Source organism: Mercenaria mercenaria, chromosome 12, assembly GCF_021730395.1.
Source record: "Mercenaria mercenaria strain notata chromosome 12, MADL_Memer_1, whole genome shotgun sequence".
Taxonomy (NCBI): domain Eukaryota; kingdom Metazoa; phylum Mollusca; class Bivalvia; order Venerida; family Veneridae; genus Mercenaria; species Mercenaria mercenaria.
The window spans coordinates 74,897,175-74,924,780 of NC_069372.1; the positions used below are offsets into that span (position 1 = coordinate 74,897,175).

Genomic DNA, 27,606 nt, shown 5'->3' on the forward strand with positions numbered 1-27,606 from the left:
TCCAACTTCTTTCAAGTTTTGTGGCCATCTTGGCAGCCATTTTAGATCAGATAAATAGCCAAGTGATTAAATTTGTTATTTTATTTAAATAGTTATTACATATTTCAACACTGATATCAACAAATTTGATAACCCTACTTGATTTGGTAATACAATACGCCAAAAACAGCAATTGTGGCGGCCATTTCAAACGCCATTTTGAATCCGACTGCCGTCCTAGATGTCATCTTAGATTGACTAAATCAATGAATAAAGATTTATAAATATGTTTGAAACATTTAAGGTTTCGAAGTAGGCCTTGAGAAACAAAAATCAAACAACTTTTTCCGATTATTTTAAGTACAAATGGCATTCATTTTCAAAGGGAGACAACTTTTTCCGATTATTTAAAGTAATCGTCGAGAAAAAGTTGTCTCCCTTTGAAAATGAATGCCATTTGTAAAGAAATAAAGATAAACAATTGCTAAAAACTATGTTCCACCTTGTTATGTGAAATTTCACCACTCGCACCTATTGCAAATGCATCAAAACGAACATGTGTAACTGTTCTTTGAAAATGGTGAGTTTTTAAAGGCGTTTTACTGTCCGGAAGTGGAGCTCCTTTGGGCAGCCCTTTTCCAGAATTCAATGTTTATATCAGTATACTGACACTTGTTTCGTAAAGTAATATACATGTTTTACATGCTGTTCAATTTTCATGTCAAACCACTCTTTCTTTCTATGATTTGTGTTGTTTGATTTTTGTTTCTCAAGGCCTACTTCGAAACCTTAAATCACAATCAATCCGCAAATAGCAATATTTAAGTTGTTTCTTGTACCACTGATATATATCTTTCTGATTTTGGCTGCCATCTTGGACGTCATCTTAAATTTCTCAAAATGCTCAATGATGCCAGCTGGGTATCATTCAGATTCCTCAATAACAACATATTCCCTAACAGAATACCATTGAGCATTTACTATATAATCCAATGCCAGGTCATTTTTAGGATTGACAGGACTATATATACTGTTAGCGTGAATAAGAAATCAAAACTGATCCCCATATATTATAACTGTATACGAATGTTCAAGTTATTTCAAATTTGATAGCCTTGATTCTTTAAACAGATATGTCTACAGACTAGTTTTGTATGAAAACAAGAGGGTCATGATGACCCTATATCGCTAACCTGTTAAACTTGGCCTTTGAATTTTCAAGATCATGAAGATAGGGTCATAAATGCGGCCACTACAGTGTTAGCAATCTTTTCCTCCGATTTGACCTGGTGACATAGTTTTTGACCCCACATGACCCAGTTTTGAACTTAGCCTAGAAATCATCGAGATAAACATTCTGTGCCTGTTCGTATTAAACCAAAGCATAGATGAAACCTATATATGGCTGAAAGTGTCAAAACAGAAACTTTTGCCCCATTCAGGGACAGTGACTCTAGCCGGTTTTCGAAAGGAACCGACATAAAGGTAAAGGTAACAGATACTTACATGTGCTTACCTTTCAATGCTGAGTGCCAAGCTAGGGAGCTGCCAGTACCATTTTTCACCTCTTTGATATGACGCGGCCGGGAACGAATCCCAGTCCTCCCGCACTCAAAGCGGACACTCTACCACTAGGCTATTGAGGCATCTTATTGGACTAAAATTGTGTGTAAGTGTGCTTAAAATCGAATGTAAACTGTCACTTCGATCATGTTCACAAGGTAAATATTAACAAATTTCATGCCATGAATATACTACCACTTTAGATACCCTACTGTTTGCCGGGTTGTAGTGATGAATATAGCCAGTTTATCCCTCTGAGCCGTGACATTCCGTGCAAAGCATGGTTGTAAATTATCTAAATACATGTACACTGCTCACCAGTGTACAAATTAAACCAACTACAGCTAATGCGGTCTCAATCAAATCGAGTCTGCAATATTCACTATTAGCCTTGTCCTCGGTGCTTCCGAGGGATCGACTTTTCAGGTTTTGTTAATATATTATGTTATTATTAAGTTATTAAGTATATATCTATTTCAAGAATTTTACAAAAGCAGTTGATAATTTTAGGTTTTAATCAATTTTATCAATAACATCCTTACATCTTTTAACGATGTTTCAGCAAATAATTTTTTATTTACACTACAGTATGTTCTTTGATTTTTATGCCCCGAAGGTGGGCATATTAAAATCGCATGGTCCGTCCGTCCGTCCGACCGTAACTTTGTAAATTCTTCTCCGGGCTGTAACTCTGCCATCCATGAAGGAATTTTGAAATAGTTTGGCATAAATATTAACCTTAATGAGACGACATTGCATGTGTAATACTCAGACCCCTAGCTACAAAGTCAAGATCACACTTAGAAGTCAAACGTTAATAGGGTCTGTTTCGTGTCCGGTTCGTAACTTTGCCATTCATCAAGAGGTTTTGAAATTACTTAGCAAAAATGTTTATCTTAATGACACGACGTGTCGTGGGCAAGACCCAGACTCCTAGCTCCAAGATCAAGGTCAGACTTAGAGTTCATGAAGGGATTTTAGGCTACCACCAATGCCATGTTTGATAACTCTTCCTGAAAAAGTACAATATATTCACCCATTTACAAGGTTGTGTTATTGAGACGTTGGTGGATTATCCATGAGTATAAGAGTAATTTAAGAGGGGAATTTCTACGTATGAAAAAAATAACCCAGTCATATATATTTTATGATGATATAATCTTGATCACTTAGCATAATGCATTATAAGCAGTATACTTTGATAAGCGTTCAACTAGTCAACATATGGCATCAACAGACAATTCGTATGAGAATAGCTACTAAAACTAAAAAAAAGTCATTTCAATATTTAAATGTCTTTCAGGAGAACTGCTCAGACATCGAATTAGGAACGCCTACTGTGGTGACAAATAGGCAGAATTTGTTTACAGTAGTAACACCATTGGCACCAGATCAGAAAGAAAATGCCTCCGTACGTGTTACACCCTACCCCTAGGTATTCTATAAGAACCATGGTCGTGAACGGGAAAATATACTAACCCATTTCAATCGCGTATTTCATATCTAAAACACGCAGTTCAGTAAATGTGTACTATTGATATTAAACAAGTGGTAATTTATCTTCCGTTGTGTACCGGTCACATTTCATCAGTAGTTCTTATCTTACAAAAATAACGTGTAGTTTACAGTTTTTTCACAGGTACTCATAAAACTTGCTTGAACTTCCCTGGTGAAGTTCCGTTCTAGTTTATAGACACACTCTGATTGGCTGATGTGAAAACGTATGTCAGTCGTCATTTTACTACACGTGTACGCTAAAATGTTTATATGCAGCATAAATGTGCAAAATGAATTAAATAAACAGAATAGATGTATAACTATGTATGATTTCAAATTCAAAACCATATACAAGATGAATTTCATTCATCATTTCGAGTCTTATCGTAAAACTGTGAATATATTGCATTCTGTTTTTGTTTGTTTACATTTCGCTTAACATGTGCACACTGTCGTGACCTCTAGACCGGATGTTCATTAGGGAAGTTCACGCAAGTTTTTTCTGTAACGTTGACTAAAGCATAAAATATACGGAGCATCTCTGCAATATGGAATATTGAGACAAGGTGACTGGTGCACGATTGAAGATAAATTATCGCTTGTTTAATATCAGTAGTACACATTTACTGACCTGCGTGTTTTAGGTATGAAATACGCGATTGAAATGGCTTAGTATATTTTCCCGTTCATGACCATGGTTCTTATAGAATACCTAGGGGTAGGGTATAACATATACAGAGGCATTTCTTTCTGATCTGGCGCCAGTGAGTAACACTTTCTATAACCTTAACGGATGCTTTAGGGGATTTTTGCATCCTGCTAGGAATTCAAGGGATAAATGCTAAGTGCTCCAGCTTTTCACCTATATTCCATATAAAAGTATGGCTTTAGGACCAATATTTTAAAGTTTCATCGAATTCATTATCAAAAGCTTGCTACAAGTAAGCCAATGGAAGTAGGACAAAGATTGATTCCATGCATATTTTGGAAAAAGATTTTATTTACTTTGATAAGGAGGCTTGTGGTGCAGTTGATACGACATCATTTAGAGTTTGATTTGATACGAACTTGCAAAATATCTTTAGCAACAATATACCTTTAATTCGATGATGAATTCGTCAGATCCAGTTATAGGTTCGGTAGTTACGGCCCCTGATTGATCCCTGAAAGAGCCACATGTCATGAATTCCCAGTCCAATATAACCACTTTATATTTTCGCAGTAGCGAACTGTTGCAAGTCTATATCTGCATGTAGTTCTCGTGTGGCTATCGGTGTATTCGCATTAACCGTTAATTATAAGCTATAGTATTTATTTTTATCCATCGGTATTCAAGAAATTAGAAGTGTTAAAGACCCACCAATACCTAGGGTTCTACTTTTTCCTCCCACATGAACTTGGTGCAAATAATTCTGGTAATACTGGTATAAAACAACTATTCTACAAGATGACAGGTAGACAATCTAGGCCCTGTTTTCACAACTTCATCTGCAAACTTATTCTGTCATTCTCTTCTCAGTATAGTTTTATAAACATAGAATAATAACTATCTTACACTGTTTTTGTTTGTTTGTTTTGGGTTTAACGCCGTTTTTCAACAGTATTTCAGTCATGTAACGGCGGACAGTTAACCTAACCAGTGTTCCTGGATGCTGTACCAGTACAAACCTGTTCTCCGCAAGTAACTGTCAACTTCCCCACATGAATCAGAGGTGGAGGACTAATGATTGCAGACACAATGTCGTTTATCAAATAGTCACGGAGAACATACGCCTCGCCCGAGGATCGAACTCACGACCCCGCGATCCGTAGACCAACGCTCTACCTATTGAGCTAAGCGGGCGGGCTCATCTTACACTGTAGAAACCAAGTGTTGTCTAAACTCACCTTAATACATGAAGTACCGTGCATGCTACTACATTAATTGACTAATATATTTGGACATTAAATACATTGTCATAGCCTTATATGTGTTACTGTCCAATTGTAACTAGATACTTGTTATTTCTCATTTCTCTATACAAAAACAATTAGGGATGGGAACGAATACTGAAATCAATATTAAATTCTTATTAAGTGATTGGCATATACACAATATATTTCGTACTTTAAAACGTGAATCATCTTACGTAATAAGGCCTAAAAATGTTTGTTCCTACCTAGTTAAACCCGTCACCCTTAAAGGCTAGCGTTTTATTTCACGATTCTGTCAGACTGAGTATAATTATGAACATATTTAATTAATCCCGTGTTTAAGCTTCAAAAAGATAAAGAAAACTTTCAAATCGATTATAATTTAGACCGTTGCAACTTTATCTAAAATTAGCAGGCCGTCCAATTTAAGCACGTGTCACGCTGTTGTATTATCGCCGCCATTTTGAAAATTTTCAATCAGCGTGTAAAAAAACGATAAATTTACCGAAGGCAGACTTAAACCTCCTTCAACATGATCTTATGCATCAATCATATGTTATTTCTTGATTTTATCATAAACTACTTCGAAATTTATTTCAAATACGGCCGATTTCAATAAATGAATTGCCAGGGCGCTGTGGATGAAAACCGATTCTGCGGACGGTCTGAAATGTCGTACATAATATTTTTATAAAGATCGCCAATATCTACAAGTTTGGTATTGTTTCCGAAACAAAAAAAAAATACAGGCGCCAATAAAAATGAACAAAAGATAAAAAGGCATTACATTTACGCCTGTTGCAAACTGTTAATTCGTAACGATGACCCCTGCCAGTTATGCATTGCAATTCTCTTGTTAATTGGACAATTATTGACATGCAACACAATTACGCCTGTTGCAAACTGTTAATCCATAACGGTGGTCCCTGCCAATTATGCATTGCAATGTTCTTGTTATTTGGACATCTTTTGATATGCGATAAACTAACATGACAGAACAAACGGTTTTATTCTGCAGAATTAGCATGCTTATATTGCATAAAATCAACGATAATTTTATATTTCTTTGTTATTTATAAAAAAAAAATATTTTCACTAATTTACGAATATTCGAATTTGATTTTCATATTCGAATATTCGGCCGATTTTCGAATATTCGAACATTCGTTCCCATCCCTACTTGTAAACTGTAGAAGGAGTTGTACTAAAGTATGCATGCAGGTGTTTTTAATGAACAAATGACTATAAATCCTTCTATAATATTCTGACGAAACAAAACAACAACAACAAACATTTTATCCATATTGTTTTCACAGATTTACACAAGAATGACAAACTGTAATAACAAAGGAAACAACTTTTCATGTTTTTTTTTTTTCTGTCATCATTAACGATTAACGTTTCACCAGACACGAGACGTTAAGATTTCTAAACACACAACGCCTATTCAACAGGTTACACAGTTGTCACCTGCTTTCATGATAAATAATCATCACGGAATGATACCATTAATTATTTGTTTTTGCTGCATCTTTTGTTTGTTTACCAATAATCGGATATGCGCCTTCTTTGGAGACAATTTTACGGTACGGCCATCCCATACGGAATAACCGCAAGGCCCTACACACTTAATTTTGATATGCACTTATATTCAAATATGCGCTTATTTACTAGATTTTACAGTACATTATCAGCGAAAAGTCTTTGTATTATAGCTGACTCAATGCCTCTCTTCAAAAGGATTCCATTAGTTCTTTAAACATACTGCTGCAAATAAAAAAAATATTTACATTTCATTATCATTAACATTCCAGGGCTAAAGATCGTCTCTATCTGAAAGCCAAAACATATTTTCAGATACTTAGCACAATCAGATACATAGGTTACATGTTCCTGGCACATTAACACCCTTCAATAGAATGGTCGATAAGGCTAAATTTACATAGACAAGCAAAACAACTATGAGGTGCCAGGCTGCGTGGTCTGGTCGTTGTGTACCTAGCTTACAATGAGGGGATCACTAATTCGATCCACAACCCAGCCATAACATTCTGTGACATTTCATTTGGAAAGTTGTTTCCACGAGAATTAGTCTGTCACCGTTGATTAATTCATGTGTGAAAGAAGCTGGTTAGCCTTCGGTTTATTCGACCAAATGTGGGCACTGATTCATCCAGGAAAGATTGACAGCCGCCTTTCTTTTGCCGTTATCATGCTGAACACAGACAGACGAACAAAATACACAAACAGACAAACAAACTACACAAACAGACAAACAAAATACACAGACAGACAAACAAAATACACAAACAGACAAACAAAATACACAGACAGACAAACAATATACACAGACAGACAAACAAAATACACAGACAGAAAAACAAAATACACAGATAGACAAACAAAATACACAGACAGACAAACAAAACACACAGACAGACAAACAAAATACACAGACAGACAAACAAAACACACAGACAGACAAACAAAACACACAGACAAAGACAAACAAAACACACAGACAGACAAACAAAATACACAGACAGACAAACAAAATACACAGACAGACAAACAAGCAACAGTGTAACGATGAGAAGGATTGCAACAAAATACATTTACACTGACTTATAGTAAAAGAGAAAAAAATCAAAGACAAACAGAAGTAACTCCTGAGCTTCCTGAGTGAAACAACTTCACTACAGTACAACCTCTCCATAGCGGCCCTCTCTTTAGAAAACAACCTCTCTATAACAACATCCTCAAAATTTCCCTTAAATGAAATATACTGTCAAATTTACCTCTCTAGAACAACAACCTCTACATAACCGACAATATTTGTATCTCCAAAAGCATGTTGCTCTACAGAGGTTGCACTGCACTGCACCATAGAGCCTTTTGGCTTTCAATGGGAACAAAGTTGATATATAACTTGTGAAACAGAAGTTTCGTGATAACCAAAACTATAATTTGCCTGTTTCTCCTATTGAAATGGACTGCGCTAAAGGTCGAGGTTCAGAGATCATGTCCGAACTATACTGAACCGTGATGGATAGATGTCTTTAAACACCAGAGGTTCATGTGTCTACAGAAAGGTCTTCTAAGTTCTATTTATCATTACATTAACTTACCGTTATCAGCCGCTTCGTATAGTTTTAACAACATTCCATCTCTGCATATTAAACATCCACGGTGACAAGTTACTGCTAGCCAACTTTAAACTTTTTAAACAGTTACAGTTTATTGGCTACACATCATCAATATTTTGTCTAAACACAACTGACCCTTCTTCTATATAAGAGGCCAATGATGGCCCTATATCGCTCACCAGAGTTGATCTGGCATACTGACCAAGCTTTTGACTCACCATGACCAAGTTCCAAACTAGACCTAGAGATCAAGACAAACATTCTGAATAAGTTTCATAAAGATAGGGTCACAACTGTGACATCTAGAGTGCCAACAAGTTTTTCCTTTGATTTGACCGGGTGACCTAGTTTTAGACCCCACATAATACAGATTCTAACTTGACCTAGAGGTCATCAAAACAAACATTCTGATTATGAGTTTCAAACTTAAAGCGTGGACCCTAGAGTGTTAACAAGGTTTTCCTCTGGTCTAGCCTACTAACCCAGTTACAAACTTGACATTGAGACCATCAAGACAAACATTCTTACCAAATTTCAAAAACAAACTTGAGTCACAACTGTGGCATCTAGAGTGTTCACACGCTTTTCTTTTGATTTGACTGGGTGACCTTGCTTTTAACCACACATAATCCGGATTCATACTTGACCTTGAGATCATCAAAATAAACATTCTGACTAATGTTCATGAGTTTCAAACTTAAATTATGGTTTCTAGAGTGTTAAAATTTTCCTTTGATCTAGTCTGACATATTGCCAAATCATCTGCAACCCTAAATACGATTTGACAAGCACCATAAATAAACGTTCTGACTAATGCTCACGAGTTTCAAACTTAAATTATGGTCTCTAAAGCGTTAACAATGTTTTCTTTTGACATAGTTTTTCACCCCACATAACCCAGTTCCGAACTTGGTCTAGAGATTACCAAGACACATATTCTGTCCAAGTTTCATAGAGTCACAATTGTGGCCCCTAAAGTGTCAACAAGTTTTTTATTTGCCCGGGTGACCTAGTTTTTGACCCACACGACCCAGATTCGAACTTATCATAGAGGTCATCAAGACAAATATGCTGATCAATTCAAATGAGTTTCAAAATTAAATCGTGGACTTTAGTGTGTTAACAAGAGGTTTCCTTTGATCTTGCCTACTAACCTAGTTTTTATTCCATATAACCCAGTTTCGAACTTGACCTAGAGATCATCATAAAGATTGGTTCACAACTGTTACCTCTAGAGTGTTTACAAGCTTTTCTTTTGATCTGGCCTGCTGACATTGTGACACCACATAACTCAGGTTCGAACTTTACCTAGAGATCATCAAGACAAACATTCTTGTAAAGCTTCATAAAGATAGGGTTAAAACTGAGACCTCTTAGGTGTCCACAAGCGTCTGTGATTTGACTGAGTGACCTTGTTTTTTTGAACCCTGATTCATACTTGACCTTGAGATCATCAAAACAAACATTCTGACTAATTTTCATGTGTTTCTATCTTAAATTTCGGATCTAGTTTCTCACCTCACATGACCCAGATTCAGACTTGACCAAGAGATTATCAAGACAAATATATTATACTGAGCAAGTTTCATAAAGATTGGGTAACGTGTATTCATAACCTGTTCCTTTGATCTAGCGTACTGACCTAGTTTTAGACCCCACATGACATAGTTTCAAATCTGACCTAGAGCTTATTAAGACAGACATTCTGACCAAGTTTCATAAATATTGGGTCACAACTGTGGCCTCTTTGAGTGTTCACAAGCGTTTCCTTTAATTTGACCGGGCGACCTAGTTTTTGACTCCACATGACCCAGATTCAGATATTTTTAGAAATCATCAAAACAAACATTCTGACTACGTTTCATAAAGATTGAGACAAAACTGGCATCTAGAGTGTCCGCAAGCTTTTCCTATGATCTGGCCGTCTGACCTAGTTTTTGACCTCATAACTTCATAAATATTGGGTCACAACTGTGGCCTCTTTGAGTGTTCACAAGCGTTTCCTTTAATTTGACCGAGCGGCCTAGTTTTTGACCCCACATGGCCCAGTTTCAGATTTTTTTAGAAATCATCAAAACAAATATTCTGACTAAGTTTCATAATGATGGAACATAGAGAAAAGCGGAAACATCACAGGTCGCTCAATACGACAAAAACGAAAATGTTGCAGGCTCGGTTTGATTGAGCCTGTTCATGAACGGTAGTGGAAATGCATGCTACCGTCCGCGCCCTCTAGCCCCGGGTTGAGCAGAACTCAACATTAACACATGCTAAAAGTACAAAAACAATTTAGAGACATCCGCAGATGTATTCAAACGGCGGTGAGTCAAAACTCTGGCATCTAAATTGTCCGCAATCTTTTCCTATGATCTGGCCTTCTGACCTAGTTTTTGACCTCATAACAGTTTCAAACTTGACCTAGAGATTGTCAAGATTAACTGTCTGATCAAGGGTCACAAATGTGGCCTCTAGATTGTTCACAAGGCAAATGTTGACGGACGACGCACGACCCATAATGGACGCCGGTGGACGCCGGACAATGACCGATCATAATTGTTCACCTTTAGCGCTTCGTGTTCTGGCGAGCTAATGAAACTTGAATTTGAATTAACCAAATGTGAAAGTCAGACTATCAACATTTTCAGAATACAAATGGCGAAATTTATTATCAGGGGAAGTAACTGTCACCTAATAACGATACAATTACCAAATCATCTTCAACTCTCCATACGATTTGACAAGCACTTGATCATAATCCTTAAATTGTACACTTGCCCTGACTAACCGTGTAACAGCAATAAGTCCAAAGTGTTTTGTAGTTACCTATAATTTATAAGCAAGTGCTTCTTGTTTTTGAAAGGAAAGGCTGATATTTCGATTAGTTTCATTCGTCAATTATGGCGTTCGTACGTGTTAGCTACCACATGAATAACATACTCCTTAGTTAAAGATATCTAATGCCCATCCTTTACTTAAATATTTTATCTTAAGTTATTTACTTCAAACATAGAAAACCTTCATCAAATGTATTATCTTTTACAAGTATGTACAATGATTGTTTATATGGATCTTCGTGCACGATTGAATACCATGTAGTTACAATCGATTATTAAACTTCCAGTTTTTCATTGGTAAATACACATTTATACTGTGTTAAGCTATGATATTTATATGTATGAAGTATGCACTATTTTAAACATAATGCATAATGCTGTTAATTTTGTGTTTAGCATAAACTATATGTCGTAATTGTTAATATTTTCAAATGTAAAATCTGGGTCTAAGTTACCCTTAATCGAAGCACTAACTTATGATTCATCAAGAAAATGAAGTTGAGAAGCTGCTTTTAAAATGTTGAGTCATTATGCCTTTCAAAATTAGAAGCTTTAGAATGCTTTATCTCGTGCATCTTGTATTTCAGGTATGCCGTATCTCAAATGTTTGTTTTGTTCCTTTGTTTCTCCAGATGTTTGAAATATATTTATCTATTTGCATCATCGTCTCGCGAAACAGATGAAGCAGTTAAAGCACAATACACGTTTCAGCGTTTCTAATTTAATTACAAAATGATTCTATTTATCTCTGTCTCTTTGTATTGCAATCTTGTGTATGCTTGTTACGCCTGTTTATATTTCCTTTGTCGTTGAACGTCTGTCGCTAATGCTGCATATTTTGTCTACATTGAATCATCATTGCATTTAGCTCGAATATTCAAGAAATAAAGAGAAATATTTGTACTTGCAGTGCTATTAGCGTTGGTATCTGTTGCTGGCATTGGCGTCAGTATCGGTGGTTGAAGTTGTTCTAAAATTAAAGTTTTGCGATTAGCTTTATTCTTAACCATTGTCTGTGTCTTCAAAAGATTTTTCTAAGTGGCGGACAAACATCTTGTTGTTAAAGTTAAAGGTTAGGTACCTAGAGGTCAAGATCACTGGGATCAGCTTTATTTTTATTATGTTCCGTATCTGTTATCACCAAAAAGTTCCCTTGGTAAGAAATTGATGTCGTTGTTTAGGGTCAGGTTACCAAAAGGTTAAGGCCATTCAAATATTTGAATAGTTATGATGTGGTTCTCAACTTCACTGCCTTTTTAAGCTGCCGCCTTTGTTATTATTCAACTTCAGAGAGAAGAAAGATATTTGTTTAGCGTTGGAAATCCAAAGGTAAACATAGCGTAATGTTAGTGTGCCTGTTTGAGTGTGTGATGTGGTGGGTTGGCTTTCTGGTCAGGTCATATCAGACACCTAAAATATGGTACCAGTAGCTTTATAACTCGGCGCTCAACAAGAAAAAAACGAAAACTGCTTTGTTTTATTCTCGTAGCGAGGGATTCAATCAGGAATGAGTTTTCGATGTTGCACTTGTTTTACAGTCGACGTCCAATGAATTAGAATAACTAAATGTGAAGGTCACTATGAATAACTTCTCTATTCAAGCCCACTTCTACTGTTTCCTCGCACATTTTTAAATGTTATTATTACTTTCCCTCTTTCAAATTCTTTAATTTCTTTTAAACATACAAACGTATTTTTGCCCCTGCCTTATCAATTACTTCTAGATATCTAACTCCCTCTCGGCCCCTCCCTCCTGCCACACATGCACGAACACTCAAGCACTCATGCACGCACGCACGCACGCATGCAGGCACGCACGGACGCATGCACGCACAATTTCTACAATTTTACTACTATATCCACTTCTGTTTATCTTCCATTTTCGACTCAGTCGAGCGCTCTGTCTTTCCATTGACTCTTGCGTGTGTCTGGATGTCTTACAAATGTATATATGCTGGTCGTATTGTAGCATCATCATTGTGAACAGGAGGACAGGAGAAAGGATTAAGAACGTAAGAAATACCCAGGACGAATCGTCAGATCTGCCTCTTCAGAAGTTAATCTGTTTCAACAGTGCATAGTTCGGAGATTCTAAAATTGTAAGTGCTACATTATTTTAGATTTTGCTAGAACATTCTTATAGCTTGTTGTGAGGAAATCTAGGTAACTATTAAAAGATTATTTAACTTATCGTAGGTGTAGATTGGAACATCCGGCTCAATGGGTATCAAGGTTTTGTTAACTTTCCGACACAATTACCCGAGAGCTGGACATTCCGGATTCCCATCCGCACCTACAGGTAGTGATAGTTAAATTATTTTTCTTCCATGCCGTATTTTAACAAAACATAGAAAAAAATACAGCAAATCAAAATACTTTCTTTATAGCACTTTCAATAATTGTATATTAACAAAGCGCGGATATGAACGTCCGTAAATATCAAGATTTTATCTTTTATAAAATAGATAATTAAATAAAATAAATAAATAAAATAAAATGGTTGCACTTTCAATTTCTCGTTTTGCGATTTTATTTCTTCTTTAAAAAAGGGAGAAAAATATAAATACATTAAATATTCGCATTGTGACTTTTGAGCTACCGTAGTTTAAAGCTACCTAAGTCTTTATTGTTTTGACCGAAACTGAAATATTTGCTGTAAAGTATGGTGGCATAAAACCACCACCAATTGAAATCTTTCGCTAAAACGAAGGAAGCTAATAATTTAATAATGGTGATTTCCTGAAAATAGAAAAAATATCTTAAATACTAGTTCAACAGCTTAAAGCGACTAACCCACAAATTGTGAATTAAAATGATTTATCACCGCAAGGCAAAATGCCGCTACTATTTTATTTACCTATTTTACACTTAATGGTTAATAAGTTTCTAGTTTCCAGATTTACGGGAACATTCGAGTTTTCGCAGTCTTTCTCACGCATTTTTATAAGCCGTTGCAACGCTTTATTTTGTAAACATTGATATAAATATAGAACGAGACGCGAAAGTATTTTATGACACTTTCATCACGTGGGCAGATAAGAAAAATCAACAACAACACGTGTAGCGTTTGTTCATAGATAATTATTAACTTCCAACGTTTCGGCGTTAAGCCTTCCTCAGGGAAGAATAACAATAAAAACAACGGACGTGACGTCGTTAAACAACGTCGCGTAAAAAGGCGGTAAAATGTATACAAAGTTTAGATCTACATTATTTACAATGTTAAATAAATGAAAAATAACGTTCCTTTAAACGGATTTAACAAACATACCGAGTAAATTGTCGGATAGTGTTTATACAAAATTTCCTATACTTATATATATAAAAAACAGAAATAGGAAAAAACAACGATATACTCGGCATTACATATCTACATATATAGATCAATACAATTAGTTGATTGGTCAATTAATATCAAATAAAACTTTAGAATTTAAACCATCTGGATAGAGCGTTTTCAGTTTATGTATCCACACTGTTTCTTTGCAGAGACGATCAATGTCATTTCTTACAACATCAATAGGCATAAAAGAAAAGTCCTTTAAGCAATGATCTCGTAAATTGAAATGTGATGCAACCATTGAGGAAAAAGTAGGGTCAGTAAAACTATTAATATCAAATCGGTGACTGTTCATGCGTTTTGATACAGGTTGCTTAGTTTGTCCCACATACTGTTTGTCCCATTTTTTGCAAGTAATCAAATAAATTACACAGTTACTTTTACAGTTTACGTTATGATGTAAACTGTATGCTTGACCAGTCATTTGACTGGTAAATTCTGAACCTGTTTCGATATTGGTACAATGCGAACATCGGCTACCATTACATCTCTGTGAGAGATAAAGTTTATCACTTTGCTTATTGAACTCTGAACTTATCAAATAGTCTTGTAAATTTTTCGGACGTCTATAGGCAACAACAGGTTTACAGTTCTCATAAACGGATTTAGTTGTAAAGCTTTTTGATAGGTTCAAAATACTCCAGTATTTATTAATAGTGTTACCAATACGTGGAAGTGCTGGATCATACACGATAGTAAAAGGAATTACACTATTTTTGTCCCCAACTTGAGTCTGTAAAGCTTCTTGCTGAGATATATTGACTACTTTTTGGAAGGCACGGTCTAACACATCATGTGGGTAACCTCTGTCAACGAAGAATTTACGAAGCTGTGATAATGAATGTTTAAACTTGTCATCATCTGATATTATACGTCTATAGCGTTTTGCTTGACTATACGGAATACCGTTTTTACATTGTTTGGGATGACATGATGTATAGTCCAGGTACTGGTGGTTATTAGTTTCTTTCACATATATGTAAGTTTCAACACATAAATTCTCTCCCTTGGATATATTTACATCTAGAAACGAGAGCGAATCTTGTGAAATAGTATGCGTAAACTTTATGTCAGGATGAAAACTGTTTAACTCTCTGATGAAAAGTTCTAGTTCTTCCAAGGAATGATCCCACACCATAAAAATATCATCCAGGAAACGCAGCCAAAGTGTCGGTTGTAGATCTCGATTTCTAAGGAAGTCTTGTTCAAATTTTCCCATAAATAACGATGCGTATGATAGTGCCATTGAGCTGCCCATCGCAGTACCCATTTTTTGGAGATAAAAATCTTCATCAAATTTGAAATAATTATTTTGCAGAACAAGTTTAATGAGGTTTGCGACATCGTCACATTTCAATCTTCCATGACAATGCTCGTCCAAAAAATATTTACATGCGTCTATTCCGTCGCTGTGCGGTATGTTTGTGTATAGAGAAGAAACATCTAGTGTCACTAAATAAGTAGCCTTACTTTTGAATTTGAAACTTTTAATCTTTTCAATAAAGTCAGTTGTGTCTTTAATATAAGACGGTAAGTTTATCATGTGCGGTTTGAGTATATAATCAAGATATTTTGAAATGTTCTCCGTGGGCGAGCTGCATGCCGACACAATGGGTCGCCCGGGATAATTTAGCGGTAGATTGCTGTCGGGAGTCTTATGTATTTTCGGCAGCACGTAAAATACCGGAGTTCTAACAGACTCTGGAAACATGTCAAATTCCTTAGTTATATTACTATTTGTCTCTTCTATACTTTCAATACATGTAGATATATTCTTAAGAATATTATCTTTAGGATCTTGTTTAAGTTTTTCATAATATTTACCATCACTAAGTTGCCTCAGAATCTCTTTCTTGTAATCCTCCGTGTTCATTATAACAATTGTATTAGATTTGTCAGCTTTCTTGATAACAATCGATTCATCTTGAGATAATTTTCTGAGCGAATCTAGTTCAGTTTTTGAAATATTACTATATCGTCTTTTCTTGTTACAATTCTGTAATATTTCTTCAGTAACAGCTGTTATATAAAAATCTAAGTACATATCGCGACCAGCTGGAGGAGTAAAAGATGACTGAGATTTATTGTAGAATGGAAGACCATGATAATTATCTGTATCTGCATTGTTATCATCGCTCTCGCATTCGCTGTCATTTATTATTTTTGAAGCAAAATATTCCTTTAGACGAAGCCTGCGATTGAATTTAAAAATGTTTTCTGCTAATTTAAGCTTATCATGCGAGTTAGTTTTCGGGCAAAATTTTAACCCCTTACCTAGAAGTATGTAGTCATCGTCTGTAAGTTTTTTACTCGATAAGTTTAATACTGTCTCCTTTCCTTTCCGTATTTTCTGTAACCGCCGTTTCGTTTTAATCCAGGATTTTTTGTCCGGAGCCCGGATGAAGCGCCTTTGTCGTTTTCTGCCGTGTCGGCCCTTCCCTCCAGCAGTGCTGCCACACTCGTAACTGCCTTCACTAGGTTCTGCACTGTCTCCTGCAGTGTTGTCCCGGCCTTCATGTCCTCCTGCAGTGTTGACCCGGTTTTCACGGCCTCTGCGTAGGTTTTCTGTGGGCCCGGGGTTTTCATGTTTTTTGACATTTGATGAATAGATTTATCATTAGCTTTCGAAATCTGCTTGCTAGTTCTTCTACCGAAAGTATTTTTGTTGGTTTTGGTTGATTTTGTTTCGGTCTTCTTTCCATTGCGTCTCCGTTTTGATGTGTTATTAGATTGTGGTTCAACACGAATCTCATCTTTATCGTTATTAGACGTGCGATTTTTGCTTCTATTGTCAATCAGATGAGACAGTTTCTTTTCATGTTGACTGACGATAACGTCTTTTTTCTGTTCTATCCGGTGGTGGATATTTTCATCAACGTTAAAAAGTTTATCATCGCTCATCTTATTTTTTAACTCACTTCTCAGAGTTTCCATCTGCCTGCCAATCTCCTGAGCTCGCTGCTGTTGACAGTCACGTACCCTATCACAAATTTCTCCGCTTACCTTCACCAAGAGGCTGTTAATTGCTTCTTGAAGCTCGGCACTACATCTATCGTTTCCCACATTCACTTTCAGCTTCAGGCGTAGACTTTTAGGTATGACATTCTCCGCCCTGCAGTTTTCCAAAAAACGTGCGTGTAAAACGCTCTTCATTTGCTTTTCCGCCAGTTGTTCTATCTGTTGTACACGTGGATCTCCAGATGCCATGTTGTTGTATGTAGAAAGTTATTAACAAATAAATAAATAAATAAGTAAATTGTCGGATAGTGTTTATACAAAATTTCCTATACTTATGTATATAAAATCATGTTCTGATGTTTTTTTTTTTTTTGTTTTTTTTGTTTTTTTTTTATCACGTGGGCAGCAAACCATATACTGCGCATACATATATTTTGCGTCCGCCATAGAGCGGATATGTATTTATAGGTATCGCACTGTATTATGTCGTTTTTATTTTTTAAAAAACAGTAGCACTCTCCTTTAAAGTAAAGATATACGGTGGATATCAATAGATGGCTTGATGGCTGAGTAGGTTGAGTAGATGGATACATATTCATTTTATAGTGATAGTTTTGACGGTTCGAACCTTGCATTCGATCAACAATTTTTTTTATATTACATACTTTGTGTAAGTTTGTTTTTCCCTGGTTTCGAATTTATTGTTTTGTTTCTTATTTTCGTAAAAAATCGGTAGTATCTTTAACTCAGTCGATACTGAAATTATGACCAGGTAATACTTTTTTTTAAAGAGAAGTGTAAGACTGTTATAAAATTTATAAAACTAACCCGTACAGGTTTAAAAAGAAATATCACAAACATATGACCATATTAAAGGCGGAGTGTATTTAAACATAATTACGTTTCAATAGTGATATATATAAGTTAGTGAACAACTTAGAACTAGATTAACTATATTTTTTAACTATATTTGTTTTTGTTAAATCGTATTGAAGAAAATGGGAATATACAGTTTTAAAAACAAAATTTTAACGGGTCTGGGAATCAAACTCCCGACGAAAACTTATACTACGAATACCGTAACCGCTCAGTCAACGGGAAATCACTGACTGCTTCGTAACCGCTCAGTCAACGGGAAATCACTGACTGCTTCGTAACCGCTCAGTCAACGGGAAATCACTGACTGCTTCGTAACCGCTCAGTCAACGGGAAATCACTGACTGCTTCATAAACGTATTGTCTGCAAGTACTGACCTGACACTCTAACCTTCGCCAATATTTTCGGGGAATTTCGTTAGTTACGCAATATTTGTATCCTGAAAATATCTATATTACTGAAATAACCTATACAATTAACCAATCACACGATGGCGTGATGGTAAGGTGTCTGACTTCCATGCACTTAAACACGAATTCAAAAACATCTCAGACCACATTCTTTAAATTTCAATGTAATTTTATGTTATCGATATTGCTTTTATTCTTACAATATTTACGTAACATATTTCACAAATTCTGACTGTAATATTGATTTTCTTGAAACGCTGGTGACAAGTATTTTGTCTTTTTATCTGAGAAACTTTTAAAGATTTTTTTATTCATTTTTATTCATTTTGTTTTACAACGATTAACTAGACTACAAGTGTATTTCTTTCAAGAAATGGACCATAAAGTTTAATCAGATAAGTGTGGCATTTTTTTCTACTTATAAAGTTTGCAGATAAAATTTGAAAAAAATCGCCAGATGCAGGACTCGGGCCAACAACCCCGATATTGGCAGGTAAACGTTTTTGCCCGCACAGCTACCTGCACATGGATATTAGTTAAATTATAAAGAAATATATATGTAATAGTTATATCGCTACATCGCTATTACGTTTTGGACACCGAGAAATAATTCGTGCAAATAAACGGAAAATTCATGGATGCAAAGTCAATACTGAAAATAGTGTACTGACTTCATTTTATATTATTGTTTTATTTAGTTACATTTTCAAAACGCCATAACACTACGCGATACCTATACTAGTGCGCTCTATTGATTATCATGTTCTGATGTTTGCAGGGAATTCCGGGGTTTTTTTTATAAATCGGAAAACCCTTATTAGAAATAGTATATAGAAGAATGTTTTTATTTTTTATTTAATATTAGGAAAACAACTATTTTGGACAGAATTTGATGAAAAATTCATTGGTAGAACATTAAGTATGCAACATAAAGGTGAATATAGGTAAACGTTTGTTTTGATAAATTCACATCCCGCGATGTGTGGCTTAGTCGCTTTAATGTTGTCCAAGATAATACGAAATTATACCAGTTAGTGCTATGAACTGCCAACTAGCAAATTTTCATGTTAAGATATTTATCTTGCATTCATGTAAAACTTGTCTATTTTTCTTGACGTAATTTTAGTTTTCATGAAAATCTTCCCTATTTTCGAAAAAAAAAAACATGAAAAGCTATTGGTGTCAGTTTCACGCCACTGTAGTAAAGTGGTTAGGTTTTTGGCTAATTTTTATAAACGACTGTTGTAATCAGAAATACCGAAAGCAGACGTACGAAGAATAACAATTTAGATGGTTATATAAATATAACGTCAATTTTTAAAGAAAACAATATTACTATAAATTTGAATAACCAAAGAATTACTTAACGTTTAAGGTAGTTGGACCGTGAAGATATTTGGCCATTTTCGTGCGATTACGTAGTTTCTTCCGATAATATTTCGGCATCACTCGGCCTTAAAAGAAAGTCGCTTTTTACAATCAAACGGGCAAAGCCGAAATCGTATAGGGAGAATACGTACTAGAGCGGAAACTGTTGATTGCCACTACGAAACTAACGCTGAAAGAAGTCGCGAAAACTGCCGATTGCCATTACGAAACTAACGCTGAAAGAAGTCGCGGAAACTGCCGATTGCCACTACGAAACTAACGCTGAAAGAAGTCGCGGAAACTGCCGATTGCCACTACGAAACTAACGATGAAAGAAGTCACGAAAACTGCCGATTGCCACTACAAAACTAACGCTGAAAGAAGTCGCGAAAACTGCCGATTGCCACTACGAAACTAACGCTGAAAGAAGTCGCGGAAACTGCCGATTGCCACTACGAAACTAACGCTGAAAGAAGTCGCGAAAACTGCCGATTGCCACTACAAAACTAACGCTGAAAGAAGTCGCGGAAACTGCCGATTGCCACTACGAAACTAACGCTGAAAGAAGTCGCGGAAACTGCCGATTGCCTCTACGAAACTAACGTACTAGAGCGGAAACTGCCGATTGCCACTGCGAAACTAACGCTGAAAGAAGTCGCGAAAACTGCCGATTGCCACTACGAAACTAACGCTGAAAGAAGTCGCGGAAACTGCCGATTGCCACTACGAAACTAACGCTGAAAGAAGTCATATGAAGGAATAATTACAGAAAGAGAATTTAGAGAAGCTGTTTCTGTTTAACAACGAAGGATGAAACTGTGACGTTATTATACAACAAAATCAATGTTTGTACCGTTCATGGATATAGATAGTAATTCTTGATATTTTGTTATAACTGAAACAATATTTCTCTAACAGTGACCTTTTCTTGAACAAAAACGACAAAACAGAATTATAAATATAAATATTTTATAGTTCTTTGGACAAAATCATTGTTTGGGAATTTCTTATTTCCTAAGTAATATATATGAAGAGTAATGTTCAACCGAGACAAAGGTTCGAGTTCAGTTTGTAGAGAGTAGTTTTTATCAGTTCGTAGATTGAAACATATAGTAAACCATATTTGTTGGCATTAAAATCTCATTCCTTTGCCATCATCTATATACTACTATCATTACGTGAACAAACGATAGTTAGAAAATAGTGTTTATATAAAGGCTTTTATAGGATAGTAGCGGAAGAATTAAGACAGTTGTGATGTGCATTGCTGTACGAAAATCTATTATTACACAATTCTTTGTATAAATCGACGGTCGAAAGTTCGTGCCAATAACCGGTCTATAGTTAAACACATGTTTGCTGGACTAAAGAAAGAAAACATGAAGTAATGTAATGAAACATTCCGGTGAGTAGAGAAAACTATAAACTCTCGGTCCTTATCCAAGTAACAGGCAGTAGTATTTACAAACCATTCAATAAATGAAACTATGTAACTGATCTTCTTTTTGTTCCCCTACGGTGGAACACCGGAGGGGACTATAGGAATGTCCTCCGTCCGAGCTTACATTTGCATACTTAGGCGGCTATAGGAACAATAGGTAACTGTACGCTTCCTTTGATGCCATTCATTCCGTAAGCTTTTATGTAGCTATTTTTCATTAACGAGGCTAAAGGAACAATAGAGAGAACAAAAGAGTAGCTATTTAAATACCCGTATGTAGGAACATCCGTCCGTATGTCAGTCCGTATGTCCGTCTGTCCGTCCGCAAATCTGGATCCTGCGATAACTCAAAAAGTATTCAAGCTTGGTTCATCAAACTTGGGATGTGAATAGAGGGCAATATGCACATTATGCACGAACATGGCCTTAAAGTAAAATAGGTTCTGTTTTTGTATGCATTGATAGATTATCTTAGTGTTACACACAAACGTTCCCCATGATGTGTCAACGCATGATCTATGCTTGTCGGTTAATGGTCACTGTTTAAGGTCAAGTAACAATTTGTTTCTTCTCCATTAATTTGGATTACATTGAAAGACTTTTGGGCACTACGCAGAAATTATCCCTATGATTAGACTATATGGCTCGCACATGACCCATGGTTGTCAGTCAAAGGTCAAGGTCACTACTGAAGGTCAAGTAAATGTTTTTTCACCGGTATGGGACTTCTGTATTGCCGCTGCAATACTCGGTCACTTGTTTCTCTTTACTTGGCAGAAACGGAGGGGATCATTGGAATATAAGTGTAATAGACATGTAATAGTCAACGAATCCGTCTCGCCTTTGTTTAGTAGCGAAAAAGAGATCCATTATTTTATATACTTATGGGCAACTTATATCTCTCGCTCTTCCTAAATAATGAGAAAACAAGATACAGTCTAACTCGTATTAGCGATAACCTTATTAGAGCGCGAACTGTCACCTCATGGAATGACCGTTGGAATTCCCAAAAACGACACTTTATATGGCGTGATCCTGTCTAACGCAGTTTGTGGACAGAAGAAAAACCTGCAAAGGTCACTTAATATCTTAATGCGGTAAAATAACAAAGTGATATTATGTACTACTGTTATCAAAGTGCTGGATAGTTTTATTGCCTAAACATTTAAAAGGATTGAGATAACGATTTGATTTATATGTTTTTAGACTAAGTATTTTTTTTTTTTTTTTTTTTTTGTTACCGACAAGCCTAATTTTCACAAAAACTTTTTACATTGATTACTTTAGATGAAAGCCTTTGTTGATCTTTTTCCAAAGTACGTTCATCAATGTAATATTAAATCTGTTATAAAATAATGCCAAAATTAAAGCTGAAAGTTTTTATTATCATTTATTCGACAGTATCAATGTTTGAAGAAGGAGAAAATGAAAACACCGTTTTGGAAACACAAACTTCTTAGTTGCGTGTGTATTGTGTGTGTGTTTTATATTGTATTCTAATATGCTTGTTCCTGTTGAGACACGCTTACGCTTAAACGACGCCACGTTAAAGTGCAATGACGTCAATGTTTTTGTTGCGACCAAGCAAGAGCGCTACTATATTTTTCTGCTCTTATAAAGGGCCTATTAGAATCGAAATTATGTATAGAAAAATTGCGTTTTACTTAAATTAATACACTCAAATTAGGTTGCACATCGGCAGAATAATTCACTCGGGCTATGCCCATTGTGAAATTATTCCGCGGACGGATAACTTCTTTTTGTGTAATAATAACGTTAAAGCACGTTTTTCCATACATTATTTCTTAAATATAAAATTACGTTAAATCAGTTTCTGCACCAGGCTGTATAGAAGAAAACCTTTTTCAATCTAAAATAAAGAAGGCACCAAAAGACGCACTACCTGTTACAACCAACAACAGCGCCTTGTACACAAACATTTCACACAGAGAAGGTATAGCAGTAAAACATGCCCTAGAGAAACACAACAAAAATAAACCAAAAGCTTGGATCTGGTTAGTTTTAAGATTCCTACACTATATTATCAAAAAAATCCTGCTTCCACATTCATGGCAAAACATACGAACAAATTTCAGGCACAACCATGGACATAATATGCACGCCAAGCTTAGCAATACTACCTATAAGCGAATTCGAATAAAAACTCTTGAAGTCATACCCAGTCTCACTGTTAGTATGGGCACATGTATCTACAATACGAATCACACAATTCAAAACACCAAAACAAGAGCATCAATAACAATAATACAACCATCTACCTTGACGAAAGAGAGAATTTTACAAACACTCGAGAAACGGAGATCTACATACATTCAGTCTATGATATTTTCAAAAAAAACAAGTAAATAAATAAGACAGTTTTAAAAACTCTCATGAACACTAATTGTTATATTTCTTCAAACTATACATGTTTATATATACATGTCATCAACCGTAAAACTCTAACAATACTTCTATAAATAGATCAAGTCACGTGACACTAAAAACCGCAGAAATTATACTTCTGTCAACTAATTTTTCAAATCTGTACCCTGATGAAGACTATTGAATAATCGAAACGTCGGTATTATAATAAAATTATTGAAACCTGACCCGTCTTGTCTGTGTGTTCCACTTACCTTTCTCTTTTATAATAGTTTTAATGTGTAATATGGTATAACAACTTAGGCATTTTAATAAACAATACACCCTGGATGTAGTGGTCACCTGTCTATAGTGGACACTTTCAAAACTTAGCTTCGATGACCGCAGGTTAGACTGAAATCTATTACATGTAGTACATAATATAATGGATCTTTTTTTCTTTTTACTTAGGAAGAGCGAAGGGTATCAGTTGACTGTATGTGTATGAAATAATGGATCTTCTTTTTTCTCTTTTCTCAGCAAGAACGAAGAGTATCAGTGGACTGTAGGTGCATGATATAATTGATCTTCTTTTTTTCTCTTTTCTTAGCAAAGGCGAAGGGTGTCAGTTGACTTTAGGTGTTTGATATAAGGGATCTTCTTTTTTCTCTTTTCTTAGCAAGAGCGGAGGGTATCAATTGAATGAATGTGTATGATATAGTGGATCTTCTTTTTGCAGGATCAGTTGACTGTAGGTGTATAATATATAATCTCCTTTTTTCTCTTTTCTTAGCAAGAGCGAAGGGGATCAGTTGATTATAAGTGTATGATATAATGGATCTTTTTTTTTCCCTTTTCTTAGCAAGAGCGAAAGGGATCAATTGATTATAAGTGTATGATAAAATGGATTTTCTTTTCTCTCTCTCTCTCTCTCTCTCTCTCTCTCTCTCTCTCTCTCTCTCTCTCTTTCAGCAAGGGCGAAGGGGATCAGCTGATTATTAGTCGCCGGTAGAAACCGGCTACTATATTTGATACACTAGGGTTCTTCAGCTGGTAGGAGAAATTATTAAGTGTGACAATGAAAAGATATTATTGTAAATAAAAGAAAAATAAGCCAGTTAATGAAAGGCTTACATAAAGGAATTAGGAGCTAAAAATTGCATAAGATTTTTTATAATTTCAAAAGATAGCCTTTTAGGAAAATAGTAAAAAATGTATAAAGAACTTATCCCTATCCTATTCAGCCGTAAATAAATTAACGACTGCTAGAGATTTCCAGCGGGCACTGACTGGCTGAGACTTTACCTGTGTCTACGTCACGCTGCGTATATTTAGAATATACTACTGCAGACGAAAAAAAATTAACATAAGCGCAAGTAAGACAAGGGAAGTAGCAGTCTAAGAGCAAATTCTGTGACTGTCTATTGTCTGCAAGACAAGGGAAGTAACACAGTCTATATATGAATATCTTTAAATTTCGTGATTTTATTTACTTTATTGTCAAACTATGGGCCTTTCATTAGAAGATATATAACATAATTTGTCGAAATGTTTCGGTTGCAAGAAATCTTTTGCATTTATTGTTTGAAAATGTGAAAAATATACGCCGTTAGATGGTAAGATGATTTCTGGGTACCTTTCATCAAGGATGCGACGTTTTTTAGCCTTTCAACGAAAAACAGTTGCAATGTACCGCAATAGCAATTATCATTAGCCTTTTTTCAATCCAATCTTCAAAATATTAGCCGACAGTTCTCCGGCCACTTAATGCTCTAAAATTTTACTTGTAAGTGTATAATATAATGGATCTTTTTTTTCTCTCTTTTCTTAACAAGGGCGAAGGGTATCAGTTGATTATAAGTGTATGATATAATGGATCTGCGTTTTTTCTCTTTTCATAGAAAAAGCGAAGGGAATCAGTTGATTATAAGTGTATAATATAATAGATCTTCTTCTTTTTTCACTTTTCTTAGCAAGAGCGAAGGGGATCAGTTGACTGCATGTGTATGATATAATGGATCTTCTTTTTTCTCATTTTTTAGCAAGAGCAAAGGGGATCAGATGATTATAAGACTGGTGTATAATATAACTGATCTTTCTTTTCTCTTTACCTAGCAAGAGGGAAAGGGGTCAGTTGACTATTAACAGATTGTCACCAACGTGGGAGTCCAGAGGAGATAGTATGATTGTATCTGTAGGTCTGCTCGTCATTGTTGCTGTTACTACAACAGATGCAGGATATGTACCATATAATTTGGGTATCATTTATTATTTTCTATGTTATTCATATATTCATATTTTTGAGAAACTCCTGTTTAAAAACTAAAATTCTTGTATATTTTTCACATTCACATTCTAAGGCATTGATTTATCGCCCTTTTCGCATGATATCTTATCAAATTATGAATAATGATTTCACAATTTCCGTACACAGACGAAAAAATATATTCTTTTTTTTCTGATCCACCAAAATGTAACATGATGTTTTGTGAAATGCGGTGTAATTATTCAGTATTCAGATTTAAGTAGTCGGTATGTCCGTCCTTTATAAAATGTAAGAAACATGCAAGGGATTGACTTCAAATTTGTAATATAAATAGATGGGCGCGAGGAGTGCTGTACACTATTTGTTGAGCTGTTCTCATTTTTCATTTTTATTTGTCCGCCTCACTCTTTATAAAATATATTCCAATCATAGTTTAAAGACGATTAGACAGTAATTAGAGGAAGTACTGTACACAAAAACCATAATTCTGTCACAAACACGTTTGAAGTATCTTGCTGAAACTTAATTTTGAGCTTTACTTTCCAACACCCGCGACTGAATGAGCTAATACATCTTGAAATGTTAGCGGACAAGTAGCTGTTTAAATCCTGGTAGGTAACTTATGATAGTGGTAGAAAATTGTGTATGTATGTACTTTACAAGTAAGCAAAAGCGAAATGTCCTGTTTAAGCAATATTTATTGTTATTTTCATAAGATCTGTTGGAATATAGGAAGTGGGAGATAGGCTTATACAGTAACACAGATACACCTCGTGGGGCATATGCCAACGTACTGTGACAGCTCATGTTTGATATATCTTATAATATGTCACTAATATCGTCGAAACTATATTTTGCCTCGAAATATTTTGAAAAAAAAAAATTGAAATTTCACAAAATTTTCGCATGAAAATGTTGCCTTTACGCTCATTAAGATATCTTGACTATTTAAGACATCCCTATTGCCGCTCTCGGTTGTATAAAATGATGTATAAAAATAATGGAATTGACCATTTTATGGTTGAGGAAAATCAATGGTACAGAAAAGGTGACTCAAACAGCAGTTCACTTAACCAAAAATTTCCGTTTTGTATGCAAAAACGATTAAACTATGCTTTTTTTTGTCTTTTTCTTCTTCTTCCTTTTTGCTTTGTTGAAAAAACCTGTTTGCGATGTGATGTTCATTTCACATTATATTTAATCAATTTCAGGTAAAATAAATGTTGCCGTATACAAGCCAGTGAATCAGTCTAGTACAATATGGGATTCCGATCCTTCGTTTGTTGTAGACCGAAACACACAAACATGTTCTTATGCCCATGAAGCCCATAACTGGTGGTACGTCGACTTGGAAGCAGACTACCCAGTTGGTGAAATAAACGTCTTAGGATGTTGCGGTATGTTTTTCTATTCGTTTCTAAGTTGCCTTGGATTGAACGGTGAGGATCGTTTGTAATATTTAACATGTACTCATATGTGAAACAAATGTTTTAGCTTTTATTAATCAATCTCGACATTTCATTCCCTATAGTATCTGCCATCATTAGAGTAGGAGAGAAAAGACAAATTTTCCTTTTAAAGCTTTGTGACAAGCAATAGAGCTATGTACAGATACCATTTTTGTTTTTGATATTACGTGGCCAGGGGTT

The 27,606-nt window shown here is 35.4% G+C and overlaps 2 protein-coding genes across 2 annotated transcripts in view; one reads left to right on the forward strand and one right to left on the reverse strand.

The window, feature by feature from the left end:
• Positions 1–2,519: 2,519 nt before the first annotated feature.
• Positions 2,520–16,146, reverse strand: LOC128547605 (uncharacterized). Its single transcript, XM_053520649.1, has 2 exons — positions 14,665–16,146; positions 2,520–2,555 (listed from the first exon to the last, which is right to left on the reverse strand). Exons 1-2 carry the CDS (start codon positions 16,144–16,146, stop codon positions 2,520–2,522), a joined length of 1,518 nt encoding a protein of 505 aa, XP_053376624.1.
• Positions 12,873–27,606, forward strand: part of LOC123535341 (uncharacterized) — a 30,218-nt gene continuing 15,484 nt past the window's right edge. The window contains exons 1-3 of the mRNA XM_053520346.1: positions 12,873–13,032; positions 25,807–25,949; positions 27,169–27,354. Coding sequence (XP_053376321.1) covers positions 25,874–25,949; positions 27,169–27,354 — 262 coding nt within the window. The 5' untranslated portion in view covers positions 12,873–13,032; positions 25,807–25,873. The remainder of the gene's footprint in view (positions 13,033–25,806; positions 25,950–27,168; positions 27,355–27,606) is intronic.